The sequence below is a fragment of the Ahaetulla prasina genome, chromosome 1, assembly GCF_028640845.1.
Source record: "Ahaetulla prasina isolate Xishuangbanna chromosome 1, ASM2864084v1, whole genome shotgun sequence".
Lineage (NCBI taxonomy): Eukaryota > Metazoa > Chordata > Lepidosauria > Squamata > Colubridae > Ahaetulla > Ahaetulla prasina.
Window position 1 is genome coordinate 209,134,902 of NC_080539.1, and position 15,294 is coordinate 209,150,195.

The 15,294-nt window shown below is 40.2% G+C and overlaps 1 protein-coding gene across 1 annotated transcript in view; it reads right to left on the reverse strand.

Moving 5' to 3' along the window:
- Positions 1-8,711: 8,711 nt before the first annotated feature.
- ZNF804A (zinc finger protein 804A) overlaps positions 8,712-15,294 on the reverse strand; it is a 297,820-nt gene continuing 291,237 nt past the window's right edge. The window contains exon 4 of the mRNA XM_058189216.1: positions 8,712-11,995. Within this exon, the coding sequence (XP_058045199.1) occupies positions 8,749-11,995 (3,247 nt within the window). The 3' untranslated portion in view covers positions 8,712-8,748. The remainder of the gene's footprint in view (positions 11,996-15,294) is intronic.

Below are 15,294 nucleotides of genomic sequence, written 5' to 3' on the forward strand. Positions count from 1 at the left end.
TGTAATATCTTCAGCAGAATTTAGGGAATGTCAGTGTTGGTGCTCTTCTGCTTATAACGGCTTTATGTGGTCATTGTGATGGGAGGGTCACATCAGGTGAGGATCTAGTGAGGGGTCTTGAGGTGAGGGGGGTCCCATTGGGTGAGGATTATTGGGAAGTGAAGTGCTGGTAGGGAGGGATGGAATGGTTGTGCGGATTGGTTGAAAGATGGGGCTGTCACTAGTTGATTATGTGGTTGATTTGGATTCTCAGGGGTTCATAGGCTAGCGGTAGGTCAAGGTGTCTGTTGCTGGAATTGCTTGTGGAGTGCCAGGCTTTGATAAATTCATATGCATGGCAGGTAGTAGCATGGCCAAGGATTCTTATATTGCCCCAATCAAATTGGTGCTGTTCAGTGTCAGTGTGGTTAATGATTAGGGATTTGGGATCATGGCAATTGACTGCCAGCTGGTGTTCATGGATTCTGGTTTTTAAATGACATGATGTTTGTCCCACATAGAATTGTTTGCAGTTGTCACAGTTGATTTTTTAAATTACATTGTTGTAATTTACTCTTCACACGACCCACATCTGACCCCTCACAAGACCCCCATCACTTGACCCTCACCTGATGTGACATTCCCTAAATTCTGCTGAAGATGTTGCCTAGCCTAGTACTGAAATGTTCAGAAACCAACCCACAAGCTCAGAGAACAAACCTCAATCCTCATTCTACAGCTACAGATATTCACCACTATTGCTGATACATTTGTTATATCATTCATAGCTACCTGTGTATCAGTTGCTTGAGATGTTGAGAAGGCCTTGGAAAGAGCAAGTAGGGAGGGATGGTTCCGGGCCATTGAGATGAACTTGAAGGTGTAACCAGCAGTCTTGGAAAGAGCATTAAGGGATGTTGAGAAAATTCTTCCAACACCTTCCAAATTCTAGGGTTAAATAAACAAGGAGACAACAAAGGCTAGATCTGCCTAGGTGATTTCCATAATCTCCATGGTTTTCCATGTACCGTGACTTTTATCTTAAAAAGAAAATATATAAGTGTCCTCCAGCAAACAAAGATAACTGTTTTCATATTAAAGGACCTAAATATATGAAAATATTTTTTGGCAAAATTCAGAAAAAAATATTCATAAAATATTGTGTGCAAAGATTTTCTCCATATTGGTACCTTTATCTAGTTTTGTATCACATATCACCGATTCAGGGATGCGGTGGCTCAGTGGCTAAGACTCTGAGCTTGTTGATCAAAAGGTCGGCAGTTCGGAGATTCGAATCCCTAGTGCCACATAATGGGGTGAGTTCCGTTATTTGTCCCAGCTTCTGCCAATCTAGCAGTTCGAAAGCACATAAAAAATGCAAGTAGAAAAATAGGGACCACCTTTGGTGGGAAGGTAACAGCGTTCCATGCACCTTTGGCATTGAGTCATGCCAGCCACATGACCACGGAGATATCTTCAGACAGCGTTGGTTCTTCAGCTTTGAAACAGAGATGAGCACTGCCCCCTAGAATCGGGAATGACTAGCACATATGTGCGAGGGGAACTTTTACCTTTTAAAGTTCTGATTCAGCACTGATTCAGGAAGCTTTAAAATGCAGAAGGTAGAACATTCTAAAGTTTTTCAATGAGCAGTTGAGCTATGTAGGCTTGTAAAATAAAAAATGGTCCTAGAAGGTTTTTGTTGTATAAGGTCCTTGTTGTATTCTCCACTAGAATATGTTAGTGATGTATAATCTATGTAGCAAGTAGAAAATGTATTTGAAATTTCACCACTGAACACTTGAACAAAAATCATATAATCCACAGAGCAGTACAATTTTATTTGTTTTACAAATAAAAATACAAAAAAAAATTGTAATCCTTATTTATGAATATAAATCCTAAGAAACTTTAAAGATGTCACTAGCTGACAAATAAGAGAAGATTAAATCTTTTAAAATCTTTTAAAAGGGCCAAAAGAGGAAAGGAGACTGAAAACTATCAGAAAAACATGATTCAATGTCTAATTGTTATATTACATAAATCTAGAATGCTCTACAAAAGGTTTATATACATATTCTATAGCAAGAGACATTAATTTATTTTGCAATTCATCACATTTTATACACAACCTGCTTTATAAAATCTGTCTCTACAGTTGATAAAAAATAGTTGAAGAAATATGATAAAACAATATAGTAGGGGGATGTATATTGAACGTGTTGGATGTTATCATTATGTATATGGATACTTGAGAAAATAGACTGCAATAGAAACAACATAAATATAATACAAATGTTATTTAACTAGTTTGCTGGTAGGTCATACATTAATTGTACTTTGTTGGATTAATATGTGTTGGATGTATTCACACTGAAGTTGGATCACCAATTATCCAAATGAGGAGAATAAGAGTATACCAGACGTTTGTTTGTTTTTTATTACTGCCTATGCTAGAGCTGAAAAGTGTCATTGGATCTTGAATTATCTGTTTATTTAAAGAAGCCAAGGTCAGCCTGAAATTAGCTGGTAAGAGTGGTGGCAATGAACAAAGAGATTGTGGTTACAAAGAGTCACAAAGGGAGAATTTCTGAAATGTTTGATTATGTATATGACAGTTAGCCAGATATTTAGACTGGATTTGCATTTTTATCTACTTATTGAGTCTTTTCCAAGGACCAGGGTGGTGGTGGTTGTTATTGATGCAAATGGAAGTGCTTGGATTCTCAAACATATCAGAACATGATAAGTAGGGAATTTGAATTTAGAGAATTTCCAGATGTTTAGATTTTCTTTAGTTACCTTTAACTGTGCAGAAGTCTTCAGCTAGATGTATTTGAGTTCAGGATTATGTTGTGATTTCCCACTCCCTCTTTCTATAGTTTGGCAGTTTGTGACAAATTACAGTTACAGTTTGTTAAAAATTAAAAGTTATCTAAGGAGGGAGTTCTGATCCTGATTCTAGCAAACCGACAAGCATACAAAAAAAACCCGCCTTCAAACTCTTGTACATGTTATCTGAGTAATTATAAACTTCCTAAATATTTCTGGAATGGTCAAATCACTGTTTTCCAAGGTCAGGAAGTTAAAAAATGATATTTCTCATTTGGGTGGAACATATTAACTTTTCAATCAATTACCCATGTGGCCCTTTTGGGAACGAGAAGCAATTTAACAAAATCTATAATCTCATTTAGTTTATCATTGCAATCCAAAGATTAATTAATTGTGTGGACCCAGGAGATTTAGAGAAAAAGAAACTATGAAGAAACAAAACAACAGCAAAACTTGCTAAACTTCTCCAAAGCTTGGCAGCATAATTCAGAGTAAAAATATATAAGCTATGGGGGAACTGACAGAAGAATTCCAGCATAGCTGATATTCTTGTAATTAGGTGCTTCCTCAAAATTGCTAGTTTTAATTGACTTTCTATTCTCACTTCTCTAAAATAAATCCACTGGATTTATATCTCCACACAAGCCCCTTGACCTGGTTCTAAGAAGGGCTGTTTACCAATTAGTGGGGAGGTACTTAGATCAGAGCTTCTATCTTGGAATCAGCCTGACACAGAGGAAAACTGAAGCTGAATGAAAATAATCTAGGCAGAAATTCAGTTCACCAATGGACTTGCAAAGAGAATGAGCCTGAGAGTGGTCAGCAATTGGTGGTCAGCAATTGGGTGGGTTCCAATTGGTCACTCTGAGATCAATCCTTCCATCCTGTTACATGGTGCAAAGAAGCCTTTCCCTTCCCCTTTTCCTCCAATAGAATAGAATAGAATAGAATAGAATAGAATAGAATAGAATAGAATAGAATAGAATAGAATAACAGAGTTGGAAGGGACCTTGGAGGTCTTCTAGTCCAACCGCCTGCTTAGGCAGGAAACCCTACATCACTTTAGACAAAAAGTTATCCAACAACTTCTTAAAAACTTCCAGTGTTGGAGCATTCACAACTTCTGGAGGCAGGTTGTTCCACTGATTAATTGTTCTGTCAGGAAATTTCTCCTTAGTTCTAGGTTGCTTCTCTCCTTGCTTAGTTTCCACCCATTGCTTCTTGTTCTGCCCTCAGGTGCTTTGGAGAATAATTTGACTCCCACTTCTTTGTGGCAACCCCTGAGATATTGGAACACTGCTATCATGTCTCCCCTCGTCCTTCTTTTCATTAAACTAGACATACCTAGTTCCTGCACCTGTTCTTCATATGTTTTAGCCTCCAGTCCCCTAATCATCTTTGTTGCTCTTCTCTACACTCTTTCTAGAGTCTCCACATCTTTTTTACATCGTGGTGACCAAAACTGAATGCAGTATTCCAGTATTAACACTTCACATGATCTTGATTCTATCCCTCTGTTTAGCAAGCATAGCAAGCATGGCAACTGCTGCCCTTTGTTGGTAGCAACTTTTTTTGCCCTTGTTTTCAAGGCAGGACTAAAGGACCACCTATCTCCTACTTCAGAAGATGAGATAATCCTTGAGATCTGTGGAACTGGTCTTAGGCAAGTGCTGATAACAAACATCCTGGAGGTCCGAAGCCCTGCTAACATAAATCCTGCGAAGTGGAAAAGAAGGAAGATGTAGAAGATGACCATACTGAGCGTGAGGGAGGGGTCATCTGTCATCTGTCTTGAGTTCCTCTGTGCCCACAAAAGATCAAAGTCCAGCCCACCTTGAATTCCTTTTAACTACTGCCAATTTGCTTTAACCATTAGCAGTTCAGATTCTTGTAGAGAGCTTTAGCATGCAATAAACTGTTAGATACATTTGAACTGCCAGAATTACCTGATGTCCACACTTGACAGAAGAGCAGTATTTCCATTCTCCTATTCTGGGAGGGAGGGAGAGAGAGAGGAAATGGATGAACAATCATGGCTAAAATATGTATCAGTCCCTTCTTGAGAATCAGGAGGCTGTAAATCCTGTAAATCCATATCCTATCTAAGTAAATTTTGGGTACAACACAGCTAAATTAACATCCAATATAACAAATACTAGAAAAAACTTGTTATATTTTTCAGAGAATTTAATTTAGATTTCAGCTCTGAAGGTCAGCTTCTCCCTCTGTTGCTGATGGAAGAAACTGCATAGGATTGCAGCCGACAGAATATCAGGAAGCAAGCATATTGAATTTCAAGAAATAAGCACATTTGCAAATTAAAAATAATTTGGTTTATTATTTGATTTACCAAGAAACTATTGAATCAACTATTTTAATATCTCGTTCTTGGCCCAATTACACTTTCTCATGACTGTTGGCAAGATATTCACAGAAAACCACCAGGGAAAGGAGAGCTCCCCTTCCAACTTTTGACACCCAGAGGCCAAACTTCAATATGAAGATGTGATACTTTTTTTTTAATTTGCATTTATATCCCGCCCTTCTCCGAAGACTCAGGGCGGCTTACACTATGTTAAGCAATAGTCTTCATCCATTTGTATATTATATACAAAGTCAACTTATTGCCCCCAACAATCTGGGTCCTCATTTTACCTACCTTATAAAGGATGGAAGGCTGAGTCAACCTTGGGCCTGGGGGGACTTGAACCTGCAGTAATTGCAAGCAGCTGTGTTTTAAAACAGACTGTCTTAACAGTCTGAGCCACCAGAGGCCCTACTTCTAGTCTATCACTTTTGTTCTCAGTTCTACCCTGTCATCACCTTTGGACTGGAATTCAAAAAATTTCTAAGAAACCCGTCATGTTGTATCATTCTGACCTGCAAGGCAAACAAGGATGTGTTGCAAGGTCCTTTTCGTTTTGGTGTTTAAACTTTTTGATTATAACTTGTCATTTTATCCTTAGTTGATTATTAGTCATTCCAAGCATCACTTTTTGGTATTTAAAAGAAATGAATAAATGTAGCATAAGCAAAGTAAGAGGAATACTAGAGACAAAATGCGAGGTGATCTGTTTTGAATGTAACAGTGGCAGTGTGACCCTGAGAAAAAAATCAGACGTAAGATCTAAGTTCTGATTCTATGATGTAAAGGTCATGTCTATTTAAGGATCAGTCAAAAGTGTAAGGATGCTACTATTCTTGCAATACTGTAGTATTCTTTGAATGCAAAGTTAAGGATTGGTTTTTACACACATCATTTTATTTCTCTATGCTTCTTTGTGCACAGCTGCTGACAGCTCAAGATCAATGTTCAAAAAAATGTTAATAAAAAGTATTGCAACTATGATTAAGACAGGTCTCCAGAGGCTTTGCAACTCAACTTTCATCAGTTTCAGCCAGCATTATTAGTGGCATTGGATTGTACCTGTTGTTGACCAAACTGGGACTAGATTTCTCACCAGGTTTTCCTCTGGAAAGAGAGTTCAGAGTAATTAAATTGGAAAGAATGAAGTAATTAAGGAACTTTACATGAACATACACGGTTTCTTCTTCTCTTTCTGAGCAACAATGATTGTGCTGGTCTGGTGGCCATGGATGCTTGCATAGGAGAATGGGAGACAAATGACATATTTGTGATGACATCATCACGCAAATATCATGACTTACATACTTGTGTCAGATGTTGTGGCGTGGATATAACTCGTGATTATATTACCTGTCATTTTGACATCACTGTAGCTTGTTTTGAATGCTGCCACCATGACTCTATATGTGCTATACTGTACCCTATTGTACAATATTTTCTTCTGTCTATTCAAAATCTGTTGAGAGTAATTCAATATGCCTTGCTCAACTATTATTTTTTGGATAGTTCCATTTATTTACCTGAACCAGTGTTCTCCAAACTTGAGAACTTTAAGGATTGGTGGGGCTGGCTGAGGAATTCTAGGAGCCTACATCTAGACTGCTGAGATTTCTTGAAGTCTAAGAAATGCCTAAACCATTTCTGTCCATAAAGCCGTCTTAAATAAAAAATATTTTGTACCTACTAAATTGAAAGCCTATCTTAAATAGCTAATTTGGAGTAATGTTGACCAACTAAGAAGTGTTGGAACAAGGGAGCATTTAGATGGGAGAGCATGAAGAAATATAGGCTAGACAGTTAATGTAAAAAAAAATCCTAGAAAAAAAAAGCAATGACAAACTGCTTTTGTATTATTATTTAAAAAAGAAAATTATAGTTACCAGAAAACAGACACAACATGAGAAAGACTTCATATTTTTAGAAGCTGATTACTTGTCTCGTGAATTTTCTAAAGTAAAGGTAAAGGTTCCCCTCGCACATATGTACTAGTCGTTCCCGACTCTAGGGGGCGGTGCTCATCTCCATTTCAAAGCTGAAGAGCAAGCGCTGTCCAAAGACGTCTCCGTGGTCATGTGGCCGGCATGACTAAACACCAAAGGCGCACGGAACACTGTTACCTTCCCACCAAAGGTGGTCCCTATTTTTCTACTTGCATTTTTTACGTGCTTTTGAACTGCTAGGTTGGCAGAAGCTGGGACAAGTAACGGGAGCTCACTCCGTTACGTGGCACTAGGGATTCGAACCGCTGACCTGCTGACCTTTCGATCGACATGCTCAGCATCTTAGCCTCTGAGCCATCGTGTCCCACTGTGAGCTTTCTACCCAGCACTATAATCTTTAGGAATACATAGCCACCGCTTGCCATCAAGATCACAATCCATTCCTCATTTATTATTGGCAGGGGGAAAAATCATAGCAAAGTGATTCACTGCCAAATATTTCTAAATGTTTTAAGGTGGGATAACTGATCTTTGCTAAATTCCCACGCTGAACCTGCCTCTGTTACGTGTGGATTGTGTTGATGGAGTTAGCAGGGAGTTTAGCTATTTTCAGCGTGAGTATGAAGTATAAAGAAGATGGAACCAACAGCAGTTCCTGTGGCTGTGACAGGCTGCTTGAGGCAGGCAGGCTAAATGATGGGAAGGCTATATTGGATTAGAAGAGTTAGGAAAACCAGAGGAGTAACGATTTGACTAGAACTGGATTTTGGAATAATTCTGTGTATCCAGATGTTGGCTATTAACCAAAATACAGCATCTCTCTTTCTCTCTCTCTCTCTTTCTCTTCTGCTTTCCTCTAGATTTTGTTTTTTTTTCAAATTAGCCACTCAGGCATATCACAAATTGGGCAATATTGTCTCAATCCACAGCATCAAGCTGCTAATACAATCAGATCAATTACCCTTTGTCTTCTGTTCAATAAGATTGCTCCCCTTAAGGATTTTGCTTCCTGGCCTTAATGATAAATCACTGTAAGCTTGGAACTTTGATTATCCAAATCTAGAGGAAACTACTTTTTAAATGGTAGAAAAAAGTATATATAAGGCTGAGAATAAATGCTTTGTCAAAAAAAAAAAAACCCAACAAATTTCAATTCATAACAAATGAAGATTATTGCAGGAGAAATTTTCTCACTATATTTATGTTTATAAGGAATGTTGTACAAAACATAGTGCATCGGCTTTGTCTAAACATTACTTAGGTGCAAATACACAAATATATTTAAAAAAACAAGGTGCATACTTTACAACATAAGTTACAGTACTATAAATATATTTTATATACATGTTAACATATTTTAAATCATGATCTTCATACATACATACATACATTTATATCTATATCTATATAAAGACTATTCAGTGCTTTAACTTTATTATGAATCTGCACTTTACACATAAATATTTGCATTGTTAATCCAATAGCAAATAAATTCCTAGTCCAGAGGCTTTAACAACCTTTTAATTTTAGGCTACTCCTAGAGGGATTTCTCCTGGATTTTGAGCAACGCTGTTGGTGTTCCTTCAAGGTAAGACTTCCTCTTTCATTTAAACTGTTCAGAGGGTCTTAAAAGAGGGGCTGCAATGGAATGACAGCAGGGTGAGGGGATAGGAGGGATGGGAACAGGGTGTGTGGCAAAGGAGGAAAAGCCAAATGGCTCGAGTGGAGAATTGATGCTGGGATGATGGGCAACTGGGGTGGCCCAACCATGGCTGCGTGGCCTGTAGGGCATAGCCTTGGCCCAAGGGACAAATGAGGTAAAGGGACTCGTGAAAGAGCTGGGACCTGGGAAAGAAATTGCTGGTGAGGCTGAAGGACCTTAAATGTACTTGCTGTAGCCGCAGCGGCAGCAGCTGCTGCCGCCGCATGCTGCTGAAGAACAGTGTGGTGGATCATGGTGACAGAGGTAGAACAGAGAGGCTGCTGCTGCAAGGGGAGGGGCGGGAGAGGAGCACCGGAAGGTTGGAGTGCAGCTGGAGGAAAGGTCAGCTTCATCTTACTCGCCAACATGTTTTGCTGGATGATCTGGTGGTAGGCCTCCAGCTGCAGATCCTTGAATTTGTCATGGTTTTCGTTGGGCAAGAGTAGAGCATGTTCAGGGAAGGTGAATGGAGCGAGGATCTGTTCTGTGGTTAAGAAAGCATGGCTGTTCATGTGAGTTTCCTTCAAGTGCAAAGGAGGCATATTGTTCAATATATCCGGGGCGTACCTCAGCCACTCATTGGCCGATGGGTTTCGCTTCTCCTGTGGTGCAGTCTCAGCAACTTCATTGGGACACAGAAAGCCTTTAGGGGGAGATTGGTTTCGATTTCTTTCAAAGGTGGACGTTTTAAGGGAAGCCTGGATTTCAGGGGCATTCTCATTTTTCTGTTTTTGTCCTTCCGGCATATCCTCGGATTTCCCCGTTGCTGAAGTGCTATCTTCAATAACGGGAGAAACAGAAAGTGTGGATTCTTCCAGACAAGGAGTAGGCTCTGAGATGGAACAGTTTGAGTCTTGGATATTTTCTGATGAAACTAGATGTTCAGATGGTGAATCTGTTTGACTTCCGACTGGCTGCATTTTGTTTTCTACGCTTTTTGCATAATCTGCACTGGAATGGGAATTTGTTTGCTCTGGATTTTCTTCAGTTAATTTATTGGGGGGATCCTCAAACTTCACAACTTCTGTTGGCGATCCAACACTGATGTTCTTTCCTGGTCTTCTCTCTATAATTATATCACGAATCCTGATTCTTTTTCTCCTTCGTTTCCGTTTCGGTTTACAAGTTACTTCTAATTTGTTTAGTTGCCTGACATTCTCTTCGGAAAAACATGTTTGTGCCGCTGAACTTTCATCGGAAGAATAAGAGTGGGTATGATATCTTCGCTTTCTGTAGGATCTTTCTGGTTCATCGATGACAGAATGGTAGGCTCTTTTTATGGGTTGTGACTGATTTGTGCATTTTTTATCCGGATAATGGCTTAAATGTTTATGGTCTGGGCTACTGCATTGTCTTGTGGTAGTCCAATTACAAAATGGTCTAGAGTAAACTGAATTGCAGCTTCCAGAATTAGATCCCATTTTATTTGATTGTCTGTGAGAGATTGGCTTGCTCTTTGTCCATAAATGGTTGGAATTAATGCAACAGTTCCTATTGTCATTTGTGTTACAAATTGTCTGAGGACTTTGATTCCTATGGACATGTGTAATTATAGATATAGTCCTAGGATAGTCATTGTCCTCCTTCTCAGGAATTTTGTCTGTTTCCTCTAATTGTTCCAAAACTGAATCTCCTAACTGACTTTCATTTATGCCTTGTTCCAAGGTACTGTGAAGCTTCTGATGTTTATCAAATTCAGTAAAGTTATTTTGCTGCTCGGCTACTGGAGAAATTTTAGCAGTGAGCTCAGTCATTTCCTCATAATGGTGATAGCATTGCTTTCTCCTCCTTTTCCTTTTCCTATTCCTATAAAATCTTTTTTCATGTGTCCTTTTGTTCCAGCCTTTGTTTTCTTGTTCATTGGCAGACTTGAGAATGTTTTGATGTGTTTCATTTTTCCCAGTTGACTGTGAAGGATCTAAGGATAATTCATCTTGTTTTTTCTCAAGAGTACAGATCTCTGTTGAAGACATTGGTGCCACAGCTGCACAAACACTATTCTCTGAAAGAGATTCATTTGGAAGATTGCAGTCCAAATCCTGGCTCGACTCAACCTTCTGGGTTGAAGTTGGAATATTTGATGGCTGTTTATTTTTCTCCAGAGACTCACTTGATTTTGATGACCGGAAGTCAAAACATAAAGGATTGCAACTGTATGAAATCGATGGCTCTGTGTTTGTGTAAAGTAACATTTCACATGGCCACTGAAGGATGCTGTATCCATGTTTATTAAGCACAGGAACAAATGGCTCACAAAGCCTTTTGGATGGAATTTGTTTATTAGGCAGAGTTCTAATTTCCCCTTCAGAATTAGCTGGAATTGGTCCATCAGGTGTACATTCTTTAATTTCAACTTCAGTAGTGACTGAATCATTGCAAATGTTCGAATCATTTTCTTCTTGGGTATTGTGCTGTGATAAATGTTCTTCATTCACCGGTAGAACTACACATTCATTTCCCGTGGATTCGTTACCATTGCTTTCCACAGGAAGGGTTTGGCTCCCCAAATCTCCCTTGGTTAGAATTTCATCAGGTAATGCTGCAGAATCTACCTCAGTGCCACAGCTGTCCGAATCAACCAATCCAGGCCCTTTTAAATGAGAAACAGGGTGTCTCAATTCTGGGAAATGCTGTATCCCCTTCCCTTCAGTGGGTGGTCCATTGGAATCTTGTGCTGGGATTGATTCTGCACTGTCAACATCATGTTTCTCTATCAGTGGAGTAATGGATCTAGGTTTCTCATCAAAACACAAAGTTATTTCTTCTGCTGATGAGACTGGAAGATTCCCCGGCCCAGGAACAAACCGGCTTCTTCGACTAACTCCATGTTCAGCTGATGTTTCATCGTTATATTCATAGAAAGCAGCAGCTGATGATTCTAGTTTGATGGATGCTTTTTTTGGAAATGCAAAAGAAAACCCTACTTTATGCCCATGGAATCCCTGTACTTGATCTCCAAGCTTAATGTCTGGTCCACTGTTAGCAGGAGTTTCAGGAATCAGTGGTGCAACAGATGAAACATTGCTAGCAGTCTTCGAACTGGGCAACAGGGCAAAGTTGAAGTCTTGTTCCTTTTTGGCAGAGTCAATGAGACCGCATTGAGGGATTTCATTAAAATTGTCTCGGACCATAACCGTAGTGGATCTGAACATAGGACCACTTCCTGGAGCACTGAAACAAAACAAAACAAAACTTTTCCATCAGTGCAAATTATACGGAATTCAAATGCATGAGAAATGCTCAACTAACCATGCAGCAATAATGTTTTCTTTTACAATATAAAGGGTTTTTTTTAAAAAAATCAACATAATCCTGACAAGTTAGAGTCAAAAATATTCATATACAGGTAATTGATTTACAACCATTTGTTCAGTGACTATTTGAAAGCATGGTAGAGACTGATTGCTAAAGTTACAGCTGTTGCAGTCACATAACTAAAAATTGGGTCCTTGGCAGCCTATTTATACTTAGGACCAAAGGCCACTTTATCCTGCCACCTATGTCTCCCTCATCTATGCTTTTTCAACCTCCTGCATTCTGCCATCCCTGCCACCCTAGTTGATCATTTCTATCTTCTTGCTCCTGCTATTGACCAAGCATGCCCAAACTGACAATTTGTGGGGCAACTTTGGCTGCATGAAACTTTCTTGCCAAGGTTGCATTCGATGGCTTCCTAATGAAACTTGGGTAAGATGCCCTCATGTGGCCAGCAACTGCCAGGGCAGGAGCAGCAACAAAGGCAACAGCAAGAGCAAAAAATAAAAATAAAAAAAATGGGGAAGGGTGGAATGTGGGCAGTGGTGGGATTCACATAATTTAACAACCGGTTCTCTGCCCTAATGATTTCTTCCAACAACCAGTTTGCCAAACTGCTCAGAAAGTTAACAACCGGTTCTCTCGAAGTGGTGCGAACTGGCTGAATCCCACCACTGAATGTGGGGTGGCAGGGGTCTTGGTCAGAGGTAGGGTTCACTTACCTTCCCTACTGGTTCACAAATGTGAACGTGCACTTATGCTCAGTAGTCATGCATTACATCTGGGCGGGTGGGCGGAGCCTCCCACAGTCACTGCTACCGGTTCTCATGATCTGGAGAGAACCGGCTGAATCCCACCACTGGTCTCGGTGCATAGGGCAGTGAGGGCAGTTGGGCTGCTGTTTGCACCATGCTGTTAGAGTTTCTTATGGTTCTGTAGCTTTGCACCATGTTATTTGGTCTTCCAGCGATGCTCCACCTTTGCTGTTGGGGCTGTGATGGCTTTGGGCTGTGCTGTTGGGACTTTCCAGGGCATGGTGGCTTTGCAGTACCTGGCAGGGCTGGGAGGGGGTGGCGCTGAGGCTTCTAGGGGCAGCTGCAGCTTTGTGCAATGTTGCAGCTTATGGCCTTCTTGCAACCTCAGAGCTGTGGCATGCCAAGAAGGCCATAAGACACAGAGAGGCAAGAAGTGCAGTTCTGAGACTGGTTGCCACTCTGCAAAAAAAGGTTCAGGCAATCAAAAGGGCACAGATGGGAGGGGGAAATGTGTGGGTGGGTGCAGTCAGAAGCAGTCCCTTACCTTACCTTACCTTAGTTTGGGGCTGGAAGGGACCAAGCCTCAAATGGCTTGACTTGGGAAGAGTCCTCAGCTAATGACCTATAGAATTTGCTTAATGATAGCAATGGGGAGTGTGAGAGTTGCTGCTGCTAAGTGCCATCACATTTTATGACTGCCTCACCTAGTGATGGAAATTCCAGTCTCGGTTGTGGTCATAAGTGGAGGATTACCTGTACTGACATTTTTTTTTTTTTAGTTCTAAAGACAGTGTTATAACCAAACTTTCTTAGGCTTTTACGGAATAGTTGCTAGTAATTTATAACTTCTGTCACCAGCAGCGTTAATTCTTCATACAGCACAAATTGCTTTTCAACATTTGTGGACAAAGAAGCTGGGGACAGAGAAGTGGATAAGAACATAAGAGCACCCCTGCTGTGACAGGCCAAACAGGCCATTTAATTCAGAATTTTGTTTCTCAAAGGGACTTATTTGGAAGTACTTTCAAGTTGGAAATGGAAACCTACCTCTCTGCCATCATTGCCCCCCTGCGCTGGTATTTGGAAGTGAGGTTTCTTTCAGCCTCAAATAACACTGAGACTTCAAGACTAATTAGGAATCCATGAATTTATCCAATCCCCCTTTAAATGGCCATCACGCTGTCAGGCTGAAATGATTTCCATAAATTATTTGTTCCAGTGATGGGTTGCTACCGGTTCTCCCCGGTTCAGGAAAGCCGGTAGTGGAGATGTTGCAGTGACAGCGAACCGGTTCTCTCCTACCGTCATCTGGGCCCTCCTGCCCGCCCCTGAGCTACACCTACCTTTATCCCTCCATTTTTGGCGCAGCTGAAAGGCGCGGCAGAGCTGATTGCAATGCCTCAGCTGTTCAGTCAGTCAATGCGCTCGTGCAAAGCGCGTGCATGAAGTGAACTGGTGGTAACACCGGTTAGAACCCACCACTGATTGGTTCTAAGAAGAAATGTTTTCTTTTCTCTGTTTTCAGTCTCCTTCATTGGATGGCATCTGCCTCTCGTGTTTAGAAAGAGGGAGAAAAAATTTTTTCTAATCCATTTTTTCCCCAGGCTTTACATGGTTCAATCCATATTAACCAATTCTTTTGTCTATCGCTGTTTCTCCAAGTGAAGGAGTCCCAAAGACACTAGCCTTTTCTTATACACAAAGTATTCGAGTCCCCTCTTCATTTGGTTGCTCTTTTGTGCATTTTTCACAATTCTGTTTTAATTTTTCCAAGTATGGTAACCAGATGCAAATGCACCATAGGTAGCATTACAGTGTTAAAACTTTATTTTCAGTTTTATTCCTAGTGATCTTGGGCTTCAATGTGCATGTGGCTTCCTGGGCTGGCTAATTTCATTTTCCAATATTATTGGTGCCAGCATAGATTATGTCAGCAGTATCTAGCATCTTGGTGCCACGCACGGACCTCTCCAACACTATCTAACAGCTTAACTAGACAGAATTTCATAAGCTTTATACCAGGCAGGCAAGTCACCATGCACGCCAATCACAGATCAATATGGTGTCTGCATTTCAAATGATCCAATCAACTTCAGGCTATATGATCAGTGAATTCTTATGATCCAATCAACTTCAGGCCATATGACCAGTTGCAAATGTAAACCCATCATCCTCAGACCATATGCTTGGCAAACAAGCAACACACAACCCATTCATCAAAAATTGAAACATACAGCTTCGTTCCGTTAGCCAAACAACTCTCATTTAATGCAACTAATCAGTTCCACAGGCTCACCAGCTGTCTTCTAAGATTCCCCCTGTTCCTATTTCAATTCCTCTTCACTTGTTGTGGTTCTGAATTCCCAATCAAATAATGCTGGCTAAGTGAACAATTTCTCCAAGGGAAAAAAGGTCCCACCAATGATTTTTCAAGGATATATATTCCCCTTTCCAATAACA